Source organism: Heterocephalus glaber, unplaced genomic scaffold (genome assembly GCF_053883595.1).
Source record: "Heterocephalus glaber isolate CG9 unplaced genomic scaffold, H.glaber_assembly_v1.0 deba00001481, whole genome shotgun sequence".
NCBI lineage: Eukaryota > Metazoa > Chordata > Mammalia > Rodentia > Bathyergidae > Heterocephalus > Heterocephalus glaber.
Genome location: NW_028258317.1, coordinates 59,819,370 through 59,839,957, shown reverse-complemented (window position 1 = coordinate 59,839,957; position 20,588 = coordinate 59,819,370). Strand labels below are relative to the sequence as shown.

General features: G+C 37.4%; 1 protein-coding gene across 13 annotated transcripts in view; it reads left to right on the top strand.

Annotated features, from left to right (window-relative positions):
- The window catches only part of Prune2 (prune homolog 2 with BCH domain), a 307,927-nt gene that overhangs the window by 251,491 nt on the left and 35,848 nt on the right, over positions 1 to 20,588 (top strand). For 9 of the 13 annotated variants that reach the window (XM_087184135.1, XM_087184132.1, XM_087184127.1 and 6 more), the window contains 3 exons: positions 9,342 to 9,421; positions 10,765 to 10,824; positions 15,853 to 16,053. In XM_087184135.1, coding sequence (XP_087040261.1) covers positions 9,342 to 9,421; positions 10,765 to 10,824; positions 15,853 to 16,053 — 341 coding nt within the window. The remainder of the gene's footprint in view (positions 1 to 9,341; positions 9,422 to 10,764; positions 10,825 to 15,852; positions 16,054 to 20,588) is intronic. The other 4 variants (XM_087184133.1, XM_087184134.1, XM_087184131.1 and 1 more) reach the window with 1 other exon arrangement.

The window sequence follows — 20,588 nt, the reverse complement described above, 5'->3', positions numbered from 1 at the left end:
AAATATGTAGTATTACAAGTGTATAACGTATAGCCTGAAGGAAAGAGGTAGAATTCATCATATATCCCCCTTTGCCAACCAATAATTTATTGCCTGAAAAGCAAAATGGTATAAATTTGGGTTTTCCTTCTATTCTTTCTCATTTTTCCACAAATTGTAGTGTTTCCAAGACTCAGTGTGGGGCTGGCCGTGGTGGTGCAAGCCTATAATCCCAGCACTTGGGAGGCTGAGGCAGGAGGATTGCTGCTGTCTCAAAAAGACAAAGAGAAAGAAAGAAAGAAAGAAAGAAAGAAAGAAAGAAAGAAAGAAAGAAAGAAAGATTCATTATAGCAAAGAAAGAAGAAAGAAAGAAAATGAAAGAAAGAAGAAAGAAAAAGAAAGAAAGAAAGAAAGAAAGATTGATTCACTGTAAGAAATTTTGTACAAAAACCACTTATGGCTGGCACGGTGGCACACATTTATAATTTTAGCTACTGAAGAGGCTGAGGTAGGGAGATCATAAGTTGAAGGCCACCCTAGGCAACTTAATGAGACCCTGTCTTAAGAAATAAAAAGGGCTGAGGATTTAGCATTTGTGTAGCATGCATGAGGGCCTCAGGTTCGATACCCAGTCCATACTACCTTAGTCACTTTCCTCGTTGCCAAGACACACTATCTGACAGCTCTTCCTTAAAGGAGGAGAGGTTTATTTGGGCTCACAATGTCAGAAGCTTTAGTCCATGGTTGGCAGGCCCAAATGCAGGCCCATGGAAGGCTCTGCTGTGGAGGAAAGCTGCTGACACCACGGTGGCCAGGGAGCAGAGGAAATAGGCAGGAGCCAAGAGGGAGACAGAGCCTTTCAGATCACACCTTCAGTGACCTGCCTCCCAGCCAAACCCCACCTCTCAAGAACACGTCCAGACACTGAACCAGTTGGTGACTGAGTGCACTGATGAATGTGGCACTGCTGTCATCCAGCTGCCTTCCAAAAGCCCAACCTCTGAACACATGAGCCTTTGGGGGGACAGTCCAGATCCAAACCGTAACGCACACAAATACGCGCACACACACACACACACACACACCCCACAGCCACAACTAAATACAAAACCAAAAAATCCACTTGTGTATTTTGGGAACTGTTCAAGAAACTTTTTGAGGGTCATTTGGAGTACAAATGATTTTTTCTTCCCTGTAGAGTTTTGGAATCTGACTCTAGGTGACAGAGACTGTACTCTGTCCCTGTTCTCTGAGAACCCACAGCTTTTGTGTGTAAAGTTCTAGAGAATGTGGTATTTGAGTGAATGTTCATGATTTTCTCCTTATAGTTTGCTCTTGTCTCTCCCTCTTCTCACTTCCTTCATCTCCTTTCTGCCACCTAACTTCTAGGACTCCTCTTCCTCCTGGGGTGCAGTGCTTATCTGTTCTAGGGGGAGTGAAGCCCAGAGCACAGTTGCTGCCAAGATTTGCAGTCTGCCAAGACTTCATTGGCTCAACCCCAGCTTCCTGTTGTGGGACCTCTGGTCCTGTATCCATTGGTCGAGTAGAATGTGACAGCCAGAGCAGGTCTGCCTTGCCTGCTACTTTGAGCAATTTGATAAGTATTCAGGGGTCACAGACTGGCACGTACCATTATTTTAAATCTTGCAGCTACTTAATCAGATAAAAACCCTAAGGTGGCCGTCCCCCAAACATTGGGGCAATTCACGTACTAATCAGAGGAAGGAAAACGTCATGTGAAAGCTTTTGTTTGTTTTCTCCTTCTGCCTCCATTTCTAGAGAAAGCAACTTTATCAGACTCATACATCTTATTTGACTAGAAAGAAGCCAGGAGAATTTGTGTAACTGTGACATAAAGGCGCTATTTATGTATCTACTTTCCCTGAATATATCAACACAACCATCAGTGTTTTTCTAAAGAACAATTAACTTCACATCTCGATCTGCTACCTACTTCTTATGGAGCTGTACATTTTAGTAGCCAGTCTCCTAAGAATGATTATTTCTGTGAACGTGAGCCACCTGCTGCTAGGTGTGCATGCCTGTCAGGAAACATTACTATCTACATGTGCTGCTGCTGCTGTGTGTGTGTGTGTGTGTGTGTGTGTGTGTGTGTGTGTGTTCAGTCTGTGTGCATGCCAAGTCTTGCTTCACTGCTCATTTCCTATCAGAAAGAACTTGGTCTTGGACAAGACTGATCCTATAGCAATCAAAGTAGTCTAGGTTTATATTGGCTAAAAAAATGTAAAATGTAGAAAGGGTTTAATTTTATGCCTATTCTAAGGGTAAGAGGATGCCTTTAATCCAAACTTTTGTATTTCTTGTCTTTTACTCTTGTGATAGCAGGATTGTCATGCAACTGCAAGTAGCCATCTTTGTTAAGCAGCACAAATAGCAGGAACGCACAACCTACTGATCTATGTGGGACTAGTCTCAAATTGGAGAATTCCATTTACATCACTGATCTCCACTTGGTGGTATTCATGATCGTTATACGGGCACAGATTTAGTAGGGGAGCATTGGATCACATTGGAATATGGTTCCTTTTTAAGCTTCAGGCATTGAGTTGTACCCTTAGCTAATTCAGCTTATCTTATTTTCTAATGCCTGATTTTTGGCTATTTATTTTCTAGGAACTTCTTTAGCTGCCTTAATATGTTTTGAAAGGTAAAGATTTTAGATTTAAAGCCTGGGAGGCAGAGAATATAGTGCATGTGATATTGACCTTTGGTATTTTATAAGACATCTTGTATGGTCATTTTGAAAAAAAAATGTATATTTTTATTGACTGTAGATCTGTCCATTAGATCAAACTGCATTATTGCATTGTCCAGATCTCCCATATTCATTCATTTATTTATTTTATTTTATTGTTTATTTATTTTTGGTGATACTAGAAATCAAACCCAGTGCCTTCTGCATGTTAAAAACATCCCACAACAGAGCTACAGTGCCTGGCCCATGAACCTCCATATTTTCATGCATTTCTTATCATTACTAAATTCTTGAAAGGTATATTTGAGTCCTTTTCCATAAAATTCATTGTGCCTTATAATTTGTATTCAATTTTTGCTTTGTGTATTTTGAGGCTTTCTTTTAAAAGTACATTGACTTTTGATTATAACACTTTCTGAAGAATTATTCTTTAAAAATAATTATTAGTACATGTTTGCAGTACATAATGATTACATTCATCATGGGGAGCTGGTGCTTGCATATAGCACATTTAATTATTTTTACTTCCCTTTTCTCTCCCTTCCTGTAGCCCTCCCTCCATCTCCTGGTCTCCTTTCCATTTACAAAACATCTACTTCCCTGTTTCCTATTATTTGCCTTTTATTTTGCCCTTCATATCATTTAAACTTTGGGTTTCTCATAGAAGAGAAACCATATGATATTTAAGCTTCTGTTTCTCAGTCTTTCACTTAACAGTATGGTCTCAAGGTGCATCCATTTTCCTACAGATGACTCAAATTTATTCTTCTTTCTTTAATTTTCTTTTTCTTTTTCCTTATTTTGTTTTTGAGTTAGAGTCTTGCCATAGATAGCTCAAGCTTGCCTCAAACTCACTATGAAGCCAGGGATTTAGCTCAGTGATGCTGCGCCTGCCTTGCAAGCGCAAGGTCCTGAGTTCAATCCCTGGTACCAAAAACAAAACAAAAACTCATTATGTAGCACAGGCTGGCTTCAAACTTGAGACAATCCTCTTACATCACCACACCAGACATATTTGTCCTTCTTTATGCCAGATGAGTACCACTCCATTGTGTATAAATATCACATTTTCTTTATCCATCCATGTGTTGATGGACAAATAGGCTGCTGTAAACATGGGTGTGCATGTATAGCTGTAATATAAGGTCTTTAACTCTTTTGGAAAGATATCTAGACATGAAGTAGCTGAGTCAAATGGAATTTCTAGTTTTAGTTTTTTGAGGAATCTCCATACCGATTTCCATAGTGGTTATACTAATTTACTTTCTCAGCAATGATGTAGAAGTGTTCCTTTTGCCTCACAGCCTGTTATGGCTTACATCTAGATGCCACACTAAAGCCTTGTGCTCGCATAGGTGTTGCTTTTTAGACGTTGCTGGATCTAGGCTGTGTGAAGGTGGATTATAGGTGTATGATAATGGATTAGCCCACTGATTGGTTTAGCATAGCTCTGGGTGTGGCTGAATGTATTTACTGAAGACAGAAGTCCACCATGAGTGTGGGTGGCACCAACCAATAGGCTTGGAATGTAAAGGAAAGGGAGGCTTCCTGCTGCTGCCACCATCCCCTGCCTACCCTGCCATGGCCCTTGTCTCCTCTGCCATGCCCCTCTGACATGATTCCCTGCCTTGGAACCAACTGATGACTGACTGAAACCTCTACAAACTCTGAACTAAAATACAGATATTCCTCACTTAACGACCTACCTGTTTTAGTACTGTTTGGACTTATGACCAAGGTGCACTGTTCAGACTTAACAACCCACTGCTCAGACTTATGACCCATCTTTTTTTTTTTTTTGAACAGTTTGGTACATCATGTTTATAGAGCCTTAATGTCTTTTGTTTGTACAATATACCTTGTTTATATAATGATGCAATTTTTGTTGATTGCACTGTACAGTACAGTACTGTAGTTTTATGTTTTGTTATACAGGTATACAGTATAGTACTGCATATAAAAGTTATGTTATGCAAATAAATGCAAAATCATCAACTTGGGGTTTCCTCTGACCATTTTCTTATTCTGAATATTGTACTATACATACTATATACAATTCTTCACTTACGACCAATTCATTTAATGACTTAGTCACAAGAACAGAACTCAGTTGTTAAATGAGGAATGTCTCTTTCTTACTTTAACTTGTCAGTGTTGGATATTTTGTCCCAGCAATGAGAAAGTAACTAAGACTCAGCCTCACCACCATGTTATTATTTGATTTCTTGTTGACAGCCATTCTTTCTGAAGTAAGATGGAATCACAGTGTTATTTTAAATTGCATTTCTCTAACGGCCAGTGATGTTAAACACTTTTTCTTGTATTTATTAGCCATTTGTACTTCTTTTGAGGTGAGGAATTTATTCCTTTAAACACTATACAATAACCTTTTTAAACTTTAATAACTCATTTTCCTCTGAGTCTGTTGTTTGATATGAATATTATGTTGCTTTCTTGTGTTTATTCTTTTCCTGGTATATCTTTTTATTTCACTGTATTGTCAACAGTTTTGCATCATTACATGTTTTATATTTCTTTTTTAACCAGTCAAGCTAATCAGGGCTTAAGTGACATTACCTGCTATCAAAACCGCCTCAAATCTCAATGTTTTAGAATAAGTTGTTTGGCAGTGGTTGTAAAATATTTTTAATTCTTATAGTCTCTTTCATATTGTTCTCTTTTAAAATTACTTTCATTGGTTGTTTAATTACCTTTATATGTCTATTTATGATATCTCCTAACAATCCCACATTGCAATTTTTTTCTCCTTGGCAGTGTTTTTTGTTGTTATAATTTTATTTTTTCTTATGAGCTCATCTTTTCGAGGGTCTTTTTCTTGCTCCTAAGCAGATTTCCAGTGAATCCTTAGTTCTAAATTAGCAAGCTCTACCAGGTGATTACATTGAATTTTTTTGGAGCCCTAGTATATTTGTCAGATTTCCTGTCATTGTGACAAAATACCCAACACCCACAACTTAAAGGAGGAAAGGTTTATTGGGTTTGCAATTTCAGTGGGTTTAGTCCATGGTTGACTGGCTCCAAGACAGAAATGGTGTGGAATATATCTTAGTTACTTTTCTTGTTGCTGAGACAAAATACACAACACCCAAAGTTTAAGGAGGAAAGGTTTATTTAACAGCATGGTTGAGGAAAAGTGTGGCAGCCAAGAAGCATAGAGGAAAGGGAGGAGCCAGGGATAACAACCTTCCAACTCATGCCCCCAGTGACCTTACTCTTCAGACCAGGCCCCATCTCTAAATGTGAGATTTTCAGAGATCATTTTAGATCTAAACCATAACATTTGAGTTTTAAGTATTCAATGATTAAAAATGAATGTAATTTTAATTTCTTGATTTGAGTTTCCTACATTCTTCAGGTAACATGAATTGAGGTATGCTTGGCAATGACTAGTGTCTTCAATTCTTACAGGTTGCTTTTTGTTTCCTACCAAGGTTCCCAGGCAGACTGCTTTCCAGTGTTAGAGAATAGAGCTTTTCCTCATCTATTCTCATTAAGGGTTAAGGGTGCAGTTCTTTAAGCTCCACAGCCTTATTTAGAAATTCAGATCTTTGTGTTTCTTCCAGCACACAGAGGCCACTTCTGGGTGGGGCCTAAGGCCTGTGTCTAGTCTGAAAACCTTATGGACTATTTTTTCACATCTTTATAATAATTCTTCATTTCTGGTACCTGGGGATTTTCCTTGGTTTCTTTTAAGCTTGGAAGTGCATTAATTGCTTTTTGGATATTATATTTCATATGGCATTTCTTGAATTTATAATGATATAGTAATCTCATTTTATCTGCATTCCAAGACATCCTGAAGGGGCTTAGAGCTAGATAGTACTAAACCCTTTATATTTGAACTATGTTTTTCCTATATATATGCCTATGATAAAACTTCATTAATAGATTAGGCACAGTAAGAGTCTAATGACAATAACTAATCATAAAATAAGACATTATGACTAAGTATTGTAATAAAGTTATTTAAACATTATGAATTGTTTATTTCTGGAATTTTCTGTTTAGTATTTTCAGATTGCTGTTGACTGTGGGGAGCTAACACCACAAAAAGTGAAGCTGTATATCGCAGGACACCTGCACAGAGCATCACATATTGTCAGACACAGCTCACACTCCCTAATCCCTTTCTCTCTTTTTAAGTAAAGAGAGAAAGACACAGTTAGACCTAGGGCTTCTAACTTGAAGTTAATAGCATTATTTCATTTTTATCATATTTATGTGACCATTTATGTGAGTGATTTAAGTTTCTATATATACTAGTGATACAGACCTTCTTTTATTTTTGCTTAAATTCTTTTATTGGTACATTTTAGGTATACAATACATTTACATTTATCATTGGGTGCTTGTACCTGTATATGATGTATCTTGGTTCTTATTTTTTCCTCATTCCCTGTGCTCCCTTCCCTATTTACAAAGGTTTTGTTTCCATTTTTTCCTTTTCTCATAATTTTTCCTTTCCCTTCTTTCCTTTCCCTTTCCCTTCCCATTTCCCCTACCCCTTTGGACATTTTCTTCCTATTTCAAATTATCAATTATTCATTTTAATCATTTTAATCCTTATTTACACTTTCAGTATCTCATACCAGAGAAACTATTTGGTATTTACACACATGTGTCCTATTTATTTCACTTAAGAGTATGGCCTCAATATGCACCCATTTAGCTATAAATGTCTCTAGTTTCTCATTCTTTATGGCTGAATAGTACTCCATTTTATTTTTAAAAAACCCACATCTTCTTTATCCAGTTTCCAATTGATGGGCACTTGGGCTGTTTCCAAACTTTAGCTATTACAAACTGTGGTGCTATAAACATGGGTGCACATACATGGCTGTATTATGATTCTTCTAATATATTTTGGGAAGATACCCAGCAGAGGAATAGCTGGCTTAAATGGTACCTCTAGTCCTAGTAGACCTTCTTTTCAAAATAACTTACTTAAACAAAATATCAATTTAAAGAATATTATATAAATCCACAAGTGGTTATGACGCTTGAGTATGATACAATTGATTATGAGTAAATTGACTATGATGGCTATGACAAAAAACCATAAAGGCGATATATTAATGCTAACATTTACAGAACACTTGAAAGCATTTGATGCCCTTCTGAGCTTATGTCCTCATTTATAAAAATGTTCTTTCATGCTTTAGCAATCCAAACAAGATGCATATTGTCAGCACGAGACTGGGTTGAGGCTGTGGGAAATGTATTATCCAACTAAATAAAATATTGACCCTAGTGTGAGTCAGATATTCCCTTTGAAAAAATAATGAAAGTTAGCTGTATAGTCAGAGTGGGCAAGATGATGATATGCTAACAACTCCAATATCTCACAGCAAAACCGAACAAAAATCCATTTCTTGTTCATGTATCCAATGAGCTCTAGTCAAGGCTTCTGCTCACCATAGGCTCCCAGAGCACAGCCAGGGAGAACTCTGCAGAGCCATGGAGACAGGAAGCAGGTGGTGCCTCACATTCTTGCCCTTAGGCTTCTGCCCAGAAGGGGCATCTGCCTCTCCCACTGTTTTCTCACTAGCCAAAGCAAGTTATGGACCCACACTAATTTCCAAAGGGCAGGAAAATGCAGTACTACCATACATTCAAAAGGCCAGCAGCCAGATATAATCGGTGATGAACATTAATATTACAATACCACCCAGCAAAGCAACCATGAAACCGTTCTGACATGTCCTCTAGATGGAGACATGTAGCTAGCTCAGCCATAGTAGAGTCAGACTTGTGCTTACAACCCTCAGCCTCTGGTTAGTCCCATTCTGTGTACAGAGGACACAAAAGGAAGGTTTTGCTACAGGTGGATAAGGTAAAATTACCTGTCCTAAGAACTTTCTATTACTGATCATAAAACTACTGTCCTGCTTCACTGCTAACTCTGTTTGGTTTGGTCATTTCATTTCCACAAATATTTATGATCCTGATGTATGAATGTCCCAGAACTAGTCACATAGGACACAACTTGGGTTTCTCCCAGACTTGCTTCTGAGCTATTCTGGCTCAGATTTTCTTTTGTTCGTGGGGTTTCCTTTTCAGTCTTGGTAGCCCTCTGTAATATCCATGGGTTTGTGGAAGTCCTTCCTCCTTCCAAGCACCTTCTGATTGCAGCTTGCAGCCTTCCCTTCTCCCAGTGCCTGCCACCACCTACTTTCTAACACCTTCTTTGCAGGGGTTCTGCCTAGTTCTGACGAGGAATTTTGAGAGGCAAAAGCATATTTTGACAGGAATTAATGGCAATATGTCTTTTATCATAATAATGTTATTTTAAGAATTCACCATGTATTTTGACAATATATTAGGTGTCCCCTGAAATATATTAGATGTTCTCCTTCCTACCTCTGAGGTTTTTTTTCCTCGGTATGTACTTATTTATGTGGGCAGGTAGAAGCGATTATGGTGCACAAGAGAAATTGGTGTTCATGGTTTTACTCACAGTAATTGCAGGATCTTTTCTAATTTGGGGCCACTTAGCAATGGACTCAGTACACGTGTTTGGCTTATTTCAGGTAAGTTGAAAATTTAATCCTGTAATCTCTGGGTTTCCTTTTCAAAAAATAGAGTCCCACACAACTTTTTATACTCCCTGCTTGCTTTCTTTCAGACTCCTGTCAGAGGATGTAGGAATGGATGTCCCCTTCGAGGAGGGGATGCTGAGTCCCAGTGCTGCAGACATGAGGCCTGGTGAGAGAAGCACTTGCTCCTTTCCTGCAGGAGTATTCTCATCCACACATTTCCATTATTCGCTGAGAGGACTTTTTCCCGTGCATTCAGCCTGTGATTTCAGTGATAAAAGTGAAGAGAAAAAAATGTTTGAAAAGAAGGTGTTGAGCTCCATTTGGTTAATTTGAGAGTCAATTCAAATATTGATGCTCACTAACATGGACCACATTTTATCTGCCAAAGTTTTCAGTTCCTCTGATAATTAGTTACTGTATATCACAATACTGAATTCTTACTGATGTCTAAGCTCACCAAATTTATGCATCATTTTAAGAATGTTTAAGGTTGCAAATGTGATATTAAGAATGCTTAGTGTTCTAATTATAAAAAACAACATTGGGGTGGAAGTGTAGCTCAATGGTAGAGCATTTGCTTTGCATGTATGAGGTGCTGGGTTTGGTTCCTAGCACTACAAAAACAAAACAAAACACCTAACTACCACAACAACTTTATACCATAAGGATTTAAACCCAAGGCATACACAAAAAGAAATTTTAAAATTTCAGTTGCAACCTGCATGACTTTCATTTTGTGCTAGAGTCACTCTCTTCAGCTATGCAAACTTTAGGATCACACCAAGATCCTGAACCATGGTATTTTTAGCCATGCCTAGAATGGGGTAGCAAGAAGAGAGATAATTGAAATTGTTTTAAGATACATTCTTAAAGATACCAGTCATGTGACATAATTATTTTTAGATTACTATGACCAATGGTAAACACTGTTACATCTCTCCACAATACTCACAACTTACTTTTGAGCAATAAAGACACTAAAGCGATGGTTATCCTATATGGTAGCAGCTAAATACACATAATTATATAAATTAATTAAAATTAAAAATAAAAATTTAAAATACCATTCTTCAATCATATTAGCCTCATTTTTAATTGCTCAATAAAATATATAAAACATTTCCCTCATCACAAAAAAATTTCTTTTGAACTTCACTGCCCTGTGAATTCCTGTAATATAAAAACCCAGTATTTTTCAAATGTCATAGAAACATTTTTCTCAAATAATACATAAAAACATTACATGGGGGCTGGGGACTTAGCTCGGTGATTTCGCCGCCTGCTGCAGAGGCGCAAGGACCCGAGTTCGATCCCTGTTACCAAAAGAAAAAGAAAAAAACATTACATGGTACACAGTTTGGGTGATATCCTATACAGAAAAGAAAGGTCTTAATGATAAAGGAACAGTGCCAGTTTCCTTAGGCCAGGTTTGAATCCCAGAGTTGAGGGGTATAGCAGATGGCCTTCAAAGTCCTTTGTGCTGAGGAAATTCGTCTCTTCTGCTTTTAGGTGAAGACAGGAAACTTCCTTTACTATACTCTCACACAGACAGAACACTTCAATGGCCAGGTATGTAGGAGTTTCTTCACATACACCAAGAAGTTCTCTAGAGAACACAAACCAGGGTGTCCTGTTATTCAATTCTGACACAACTAGAGATAGTGACAGGTCCAGTAGGTGACGGGCACAGTCTTGCAAGACATCAGACACTACCACAGGTCCCAGACTGCACCTGTGCTTCTGACCGACCACCCAGCCTTAGGGCGCCCGCATACTCCTTCCTTAGGGTTAACAATTTGCTAGCACAGCTCACAGAGCTCATGGAAACCCTACTGACATTTACTTGTTTACTATAGAAGATATAAAAGACATAGGTGAATAGACAATGGGGTACATAGGGCAAATGACGATCATTTCAGACTTAGAAACTATAAAAGCAAAGGACTTCATATGAGAGTATTAGGAATTGTAATTCAGGGAAACAAATTCAAATAGCTCTGAATGAATGCTCTAAAGAAGTTCCAGTTGTATAGTGTTTTTTTTTTTTTAACCAAAGGAGAAGCTGAGAAAAAAGAAAATCTCACAAGTTACATCTAAAGGAAAGGGGTGCAGAAAAGTTACCCTAACACTATAGTGCCATCATTAAGCTGTGCATGATTAACTTGTAGGACTGTCTCTAGTTGAAAAGTCATTTGCTATTTGTGACCATTGCTTCTGTAGCATTCATTAAATGATAATAGTGGTCTTTGCAGACTTGGCCCAGTTTAAAAAATTCTATTTCCTGTACTCAGTTCACGAGTTCATTTTCTTCTGCAGCAGCCCAATATATGTGTAATTCCTGGTTTCCTGAAGACTCCCCAACTCATTTTCAAATGCTCTTTAAATGTTGCTTTGTTTTCATGATTTTCTTCTGAATTTCACATTTCCTCCTGTTGATCATAATTAAGAAATATCAATAATCAATCTTTGGATTGGGTTTGGATTTTATATAGATCTCATCCCTCAGCACTGGGAAGGCTCATTCTCAGTAAGTCATGTACCCTTCAAGAGTGAAAGAAGTGATTGTAGGTAGTTTAAGGCTACAACTGAATAACAACAAAGAGATAATGGGAGAGCAGAAATGAGGCAATAATTTGATAATTTTCATTGGAGATGGCCTAAAAAAGATGATTGCATGCTTATAGTCGATGGTGAGATAATTATTCTGGTGGTAGAAGTAGTTAAATAATGAGTTATACATTGTATTAAAACTCAGAAAAATTACAAGCAACAATAAGAATACACATAAGTAATAATGACACCATCAGTAAGGATTTTAGCCAGCTGACATTTAATCCAAACTATCTTTTTAATAATTTTCCTATGATAGGTATAGGGTCACTTAAGAGACCAATTTGATTTTTTCATATGATTCATGAGATGGGTGATGTTGATGATTTGTCAGCTATATAAACACAGCATTCTGTTTTAATAATAGCACAAGTGACCCCTTGAGAAGTGGTGATGATATCAAGTGCCATTTATTTTTGTAAGCCTGCTTTTCCTCTTATGGACATTTTGGTACTGTATTTACCAAGTTAAATACTTGTCCGCTGTCATTTAAAGCTTGCTGAGTAACTTTAGCTGATGCTTATATGTGAGCAATCATCTTTCAGTCCTAAGGTTGAGACAAACACAGAAAGTAAATGACTGCACCACTGACATACTGATCAAATCCATCTGCCTTTGAACAGTACAAAGCCAGCAGGGCCCACGTGAAAGGAAGATTGAATAAGCCTTTGAAATAAGGGAAATCCCAAAGTGCAGTGTCCAGCTCAACTGAGGCGACAGAGCCTGTTTCACAGAGCCATTGAGTTCCATTAGGTGCTGCCAGTCAAGGCCAGATTGTTGTCAATCAGTCCCGAGCCAAGAGGCTAGTAAGGTAATTATAGGGAACAGGACCTAGATAGACACTGCCCACGGTGATAGGTATTATTTGGTTAAACAATTTTAGTGTGAATGTACTGCTTCCAACCAAAGGAAGCCTCCAAATGTAAACATCCATAACTATGGGTAAGCCATATATATCCATCCCATAATTGGGGGATAGTTCCTTTTACGAGACAGGCAAAGTCATCTTTGGGTTTTGTTCTACCCTTTTTAATGATGACCTTATAGTATCATCATATGAAAATATCAAATTATGTCTGGAATGACCAAGAGTTTGATTTATGAGTCAATAATAACAAATGCCTTAGAACTGAAGGAACATGAAGAATTTAGTTTAAGAGATAATTGCATCATCAGGATGCTCATGAAATAAGCAACTTGGATTTGATATCCATAATTTTAGTAGCTTTTTCCTTTGATTTTTTTTTTTTAGCAGGACTCTGGGACAATTTCTCAACTAAGACAGCTACTTCATGGGGCCTTTCTTTCAGTTCAGGTCAGAGAGTGTTGTTTGACCAGAGAATACTTACATCTTCCTGAGATCAGTTAAGAAACTAGAATTAAATAAGCTATTGGTCGGGCCGGGGATTTAGCTCAGTGGTTCTGGCACCTGCCTTGCAAGTGCAAGGTCCCAAGTTTGATCCCTGGTACCAAAAGAAAAAAAAAAGCTATTGGTTTTGTCTCCCGGGTATTTATAAGCAATAATAAGAATAGCAAGAAGTAATAATGACACTATCAATAAGGATTTTAGCCAGCTAAAACTTAACCTAAACCATCTGTTTAATAATTTTCCTAGGCTAGGTATAGGCTAGCCAGAGATAGCTGTGAATTTGTCTCCCTAAGAGAAGCAATAGTGGACTCATTATTATATTTAATAACCCCAAAGTGCCAATAAAAGCATGCTTCCCATTCAAATTGTTTAGTTGTATAACTTTTTTCTAATTGAGCACACAAGTGAACTAATTTTAAAATATCAAAAGAGCCCTAAAAGGGCTACCATAATTTCAAATCATATGAATACTTTCAGTCCATCAAAGCAAGAATTTACAAGAAGGCCCATAGGTTTTAGCCACCAAAGAAGCCAGAGCTCTGGATGATGGTTGTCCACTAGTAGCATTCTTTTTTTTTTTTTTTTTTGGTACCAGGGATCGAACTCAGGACCTTGAGCTTGTGGGCCAGGTGGTGGAACTACTGAGCTAAATCCCAGGCCCACTAGTAGCATTCTTAAGGAAGGAATTTCCTGCAAATATTAACCCACAATGGAAGTTACCTGTCTCAGAACCCAAGTGACCACAGAATGAAGGATTCCCCTCCTAGACATCTAGATAAGGGACTTTCTTCCTAAGAAGCTGGTGATAACAGACACCAAAGAAAATTTTGAAATATTGAGCAAAGAGGTGGGAAGTTTGGAGACTTGAGAGAATTTACTCTCACAATCTGAAGCTACCAGGGAATCAGTGGAGAACATAAAGAGTCACGTAAACACCTGTACTCATGTCCTCAGAAACATCAGAGGTAGTGACAAGTCACTTCAGATCCCACTTCTGCCACCATCTAATGTCAGTCAGTTCAAACCCAGGGATTGTAAAAGCAAAATAACTTTATTTGGGTCTTGGGAATTGCAGTTTCTAAAAACACAAATTCAGATACCCCTGAAAGAGTGCTCCATAGAAGTTCAGATGATGCAGGTATTTTAAAGAGAAGGAGAAGCAGGGGAGAAAGCAAGTTACATGCAAAGGAAAATGATTGGTTCAGAAACAGTTTAACACTAGGCTGCACATCACTAGGTTATGCATGATTGATTTCTAGGACTATCTCAAAGTGGAAAGTGCATTTGTCATTTGTGATGGTTGCAGCTACAACATTCATTAATGATGCTAGTGGTTTTGCAGATTTGGCTCAGTTCAAACATTCACATTCCTATGCCTAGTTTAAGATTTCAATTTCCTGGCAGCATCTTAATACATGTACAAGTCCTAGTCCCCTAGTGGTCTCCCAACTCCATTTTGAAGTGCTCTTCAAAGGTTGCTTTTTGCCATGATTTTCTTCTTCCGGATTTTACACGAGGTATAGAGGAAGTGGTGTGGAGTTTCAATGCCTTCTCCAGATATTCCACCCTCCAAGCACCTGAATGCATTCACCAGTGCAAAAGGTCATCAAACCTGTTGTTCAAGAGTCTTCATACAGCCTCATCTCCAGCCCGTCACCTCCTTCTCAGAGGTCATTGGGTGGAGATAAGTTCCAATTTTCTAATCACTTGGTCTTTCTGGTGATCAGCCCCATCCTAAGGTGATGTAGGGGCCCCCTTCCAAGGTACCTCTCTGGCATAAACTCAGTTATGATCAAAAAGATCTTTCTATAAATAGCAAAAGACACTCCTCTCTCAGGAAATTCTGAGCATTTTAGGAGCTCTGCCTAGAACCAGAGGTAAAGAGCATATTTTTTTTTATTATATAACATTAGGATATTTCTCTTTGTTTGGTTGGAATAAACTTGGTTTAAAATGACTTCTCAAGCACAGCCTCTATTAAATGAAAGGCACATGAGCAGAAAAATATATTCTACAATGAAAGGGTGTGAGTCTTAACATAAGATTATCACACGTTATGGGAACCAGTGTCAAGCAAAACTGGCTTAATAGGTGGTGACTGCTTAGGAAGGTTCAAAGCATGTAACCAGGAAGGGTACCTCAGGTTTTATTTAAAAAACAAAACAAGAAAGGTCACTAAAGATTGTACTTAAGGAACTGAAAAGTATTTGGGGAGTGTCTGTCAACATAACAGAGTTATTTACTGCCATTCTTTAGGAACAAAATTGATTAAGAACAAGTAGAAAACATCCACTTAACTTTTTATCAAGCAGTATACCTCATAAAAATACAACTCAATATTATAGCAGTATCAAGTTCTTAAAGATGAACAGAAAAGTAAAAAAAACCCCTATTTTTCTACATCTTTAGGAATAGCTCCCACTTCCTGTTTTTACATGGCCAGGGTTGATCAGAGTGGGGAAAGTCAATACTGAGGTCAGCTGTCAATAAGGGTTCCAAATCTCCTATTAGGATTGTTAGCAGATCTGGCTTTGCTGAAACAGTCTTAATAAATGAAAGGGGCCAAGCTCATCCTAGGCAATCTAATGTTGAATGTTACTATTGTTTTTCTTCTTTAGAACCTCCTAATTCGCTGGATCTTAATGGCACTCATCCTCAGAGAATCAAGCTCACAGCCCCAAATATCAATCTTTCTCTGGACCAAAGTGAAGGATCTATTCTCTCTGATGACAACCTAGACAGCCCAGATGAAATTGATATCAACGTGGATGAACTTGATACTCCTGATGAGGCAGATTCCTTTGAGTATACAGGCCATGGTAAGTCACTAAGTTGACAAAATAGAGTTAAATAAATAAAAGGTTATCTAAGTGGCATTAGGAACAAATCCTTCACTTCTGAACCAGTGGTTCCTGTGTGTGGTTTCTAGAAGGCTCAGTTTGTGTCTTGGTCATAGGTGGCCAAAATTGACAGTTTATAGAGTATTACAGAGCAGGTATGGTTCACAGAAGTCACATATGACCACTGCTCTGTTGTAAACCCCTAGGCTGCTATCTGTCGTGTTGTAAGGAAACTGGTGCTGGGTTTACAGAGAAAGAGAAATTAATCTGGGAGATAAAATTTGAAGAGGCAGAGTCAGGGCTTCCCAATTTCTTAGTAGAAGCTTCCACTGTCTGGAATGTTTATTTTGCCAGACCTGTACATGCCCGGCTCCTTCACTGCTCAGACCTTGATCAGATGTCACCTCCTTAGACAGCCTTCCTTGCATCTCCAATCAAAGGTGCTTCTCACCTCCCTGCTTTCCCTAACCTATCCAAACTCTAGCCAACTATTCATTTTCTTTTCTATGTGCCATTCATTAAAATTGTAACTATTTGTTTGCATGTTTATCATCTCTTTTCCCACTAAATGTATACTCCACCTGGGTGGAGGTTTTATATCTCCATAACATAAGACTGATTGGAGTCAATGAAAAAGAGGAGAGAGTGCAGATGACATAAAAAAACTGTTCACAGAAGTGATGGCAGAAAACTTCCCAAGGAGGGGAAAAGAACTTGACATACACATAAGTGAGGCATACAGGACTCCAGCTAGCCTTAATCAAAAAAAACTACACATAGGCACATAATAGGATTCCAGAAATCCAACAGAAGAACAAAATTCTACAAGCAGTGAGAGAAAAGGAAAAAAAATCACATACAAAGGAAAGTCCATCAGAATCACAGCAGACTTCTCAATGAAAACCCTCAAGGCAAGCAGAGCTTGGAGTGATGTATTTCAAGCCCTAAAGGAAAACAGCCTCCAACCCAGATTGATGTACCCTGCAAAACTATCTTTCAAAATTGATGGAGAAATAAGATACTTTCATAACAAAGAGCACCTCAGGAACTTCATGGATATCAAACCGGCACTCCAAAAAATTTTAGACAATACCCTAGGAAAAGACAATGAGGATCACAACCCCAGAAAACCCAGCAGAATGAATCCATTGGACATGAAAAATTAAACGCAAAGGGGGAGAATCCAACAGAAAGAAAATGTCATGACAAGGCTTTTAAAACTTTTAACATCATCTCCCTAATGAGTGTATAATTCAATCTTGTTATTGTACTGATTAGTATTTTTCTGATTCTAGAGTTGGACACCTTTCCTTGTGCTGTACTGGCTATTTAGCATCTTCTTATGTCTACTTTTTAATTGGGTTGTCTATTAATGAGCTCTAAGAATTCTTTATATATTCTGGTCATAGGTTATATGCATTGTAAATATGGTCTGTTTAAGGACTACTTTTCATTTTAATGATGTCATTTAAAGTTCTAAATTTTGATGGAATCTTATTTATCAATTTTTTTCTTTTATACATTATGTCTTTTGTATCCTAGGTAGTTCTTGCCTACCCTGAATTCATAGCCATTTTCCCTTATAATTTCTTCTTAAAGTTTTATACTTTTAGGCTTTCATATTTAGGTTCATAGATCCTTTCGAGTTATTTTTATGTATGGAAATAAAGGGTTGAGGTTAATTTTTTATATACGGATACCAGGTGTTGTAGTGCCATTTGCTGAAGACACTATCTCTTCCTCGGCTCTTGAATTGAGTTTATATTCTATAAAATGCTAATGTTAAATAATCTTTCAAAACTCAGTGGACCATATACGTGTGATTCTCTTTCTAGATTCTCTGTTTTATTCCAATGATCTATATGTCTTTCCTTACACCAACACTGCCTTGATTACCGTAGCTTTAGAAGAAGTCTTAAAATTAGGTACTAAATGTCTTCCAACACTTTTTTAAAAAAACTTTTCTAGGTCCTTTGTACTCCTACATAACTTTTAAATTTCAATATCTGATTCTTCATTTATAGCAAGTATACATAGACCTGAATTTTTATATATACCTTGTGTTTTCTAATCCTGCCAAATTCAAATACAAGTTCTAGGGGCTCTTAGAGATTTCTTAGTATTTTCTCTGTAGATGATCATTTCATCTACATATAAAGATTTTGCTTCTACCTTGCCAATCCTATCCTAATTGTGTCATTTTATTGCCAGACTATTTTGGTGGGGCCTAGGTTTCAAAGTTTAATGGACAGATAAAGAGTAAGCATATCTGCCCTTGTTCCCCACCTTAAGGAGAAAGCATTGTATCTTCTCCATTCGTATACGGCATTCTCACTGGAAGTATGGAGTACATGTCTTTAATCTGTTGAGAAGGTTCTGTTCTACTTCTAGTCTCCTAATAGCTTTCACCATGAACAGCTGTAGAATTTAGTCCAGTACTTTTTCTCCAACTAGTGACAGGATCCTATGGCTTTTTCCTTTCCTCTGTTAAAATGATGACATTTGGGGGTGGATCTTCCAATGCTGAACCAACACTGCCATCCCTATAACAAAACCACTTTCTACATCCTGCCAGATCTGACTTCTAATAGTTTGTTTTGTTAAACAAATCTCTATCTATGTTCATACATTTTTCTTCTATTATCTTTATCCAGTTTTAGTATTAGCACAATGTTGATTTCCTAAAATGAGGGGAGAAGTGTTCCTTCTTTTTTCTGCTTTAATTGTTTGATATAATTTATCAGTTAAAATGTATATGAAGCTGCTGTTGTCATATAGGTAGGTTTTCAAGCTAGGAATATACTTTTGTTAATAGGTGCTATTCAAATTTTATATTTCCTCCAGAGTTAGTTTCATTAATTTGTCTTCCAAGGTACTTCTTAGAAGTTGTCAAATTTATTTCAAAAGAGATTTTTGAAATATGCTTTCTATATCTTTTTTAAATTCTGTAAAATCTGTGGTAATGTCTTCTAGATCTTGATATTGTAATTTAAGAAATGTATAATTGATATTGTGTAAAAGGAAGAAAAGGTCTAAAGGTGAAGGGGAAGTGGGAGGAGTAGGGGAAAGGAAAAAAGGGAAAAGAAAAATATGAGAAAAGGAAAAAAATGGAAACAAAGTCTTTGCAAATAGGGAAGGATGGAGGGGTGAAGGGAGGCAGGGGAAGGGGAAAAAAATAAGAATCAAGATACTCATGTAATGGTACAAGATCCCAGTGATGAATGTAACTGTATTTTATACCGAAAATGTACCAATAAACTTAATGGGGGGGGGGGAAGAAAGGATGGAGTGCGTGGGCCAGAGGAAAGACAAAATAAAGAAAATTAAAAATTGCCAGATTAAAGACTGACACTCCTGATGTGAATATCAGTCTCATTTTAGTTCTTTCCTGTGCTCAGTGAAGTTTGGTTTGTTAAGATTTATATGCAAATATATAATATTTACTTGTAAAAATACCGGCAGAATTATGTAGTTTCCATTTCACATCTTTGCCAGGGTGGCATTCTGAAGTTATATTTCTGAATCACAATGAGAGAAGTGTCTTGGCCACAACTATTGTTTTTCTTAATTTTAAAAGTTTTTCTAGTCTTAAAAGGCAATACCACAATTAAGTGGTGCCCTGACTTTTAGAGTCTTGCTAATTTTAGGCATTCCATTCATACAGGAACATAATTAAGAAGTTTGTTCAATTAGCTAATTAATTCAGCCAATGTTTACTGAGCCGCCAGAAATAGAACCAGGATCAGTACAATCTTAGACCCAATCTTCGTAAACTTAAGGCTTTATTTCCTCAAGTTAAAACAAAATAGAAGGAAACTATTTGTTCTAAAGTTTGCTATGTTTAAATAGAAGTTTTATATTGCATTTTATCATATTCTTGAATTTCTGTATAGTTTTCCCTCAGTATCTGGGGCAACTTGGCTTCAGAAACCTAAACAGATAGAAAATTTAGCCACACTCAAGCTCAACCATACTCAAGCTGTAGTATTTGCCTATAACCTACTTATATCCTCTCATATACTTTAAGTCATCTCTAGGTTACTTATAATGCCTAATACAATACAAATGCTGTGTAGATAGTTGTTGTATGTGGAATAATGATCAAGAAAAAAATCAGCATGTTCTGTACACATGCATTTTTTCCCCTGAATATTTTCTGTCTGCATTTGCTTGAATTTGCAGTTGTGGAACCAAAGGATATGGAAAGCTGACTATAATTATCTGGATATTTAATCTTGTGGGTTGACATATACAAACATGAAGGGAAAGAAGGTGCTGAGTTCACATTTGTTCTGGCCACCTGAGTGTCTTCGCCAGCTACAGAAATCCATGCTGGCTCTACCCAATGGCCCTAGCTCTTTTCCTGCTAAAACATTGACTTAAAATCCCACAGAAGACAGCTGTGGCATGACACTGCTGGTCCTTCCCTCTCCTCCCCCTTTACTTCCCTTTTGCTGTGGACAGCTTTGTCACACCACATCTGAACCTTTTATTTTTATAAATAGTAAAGCTCT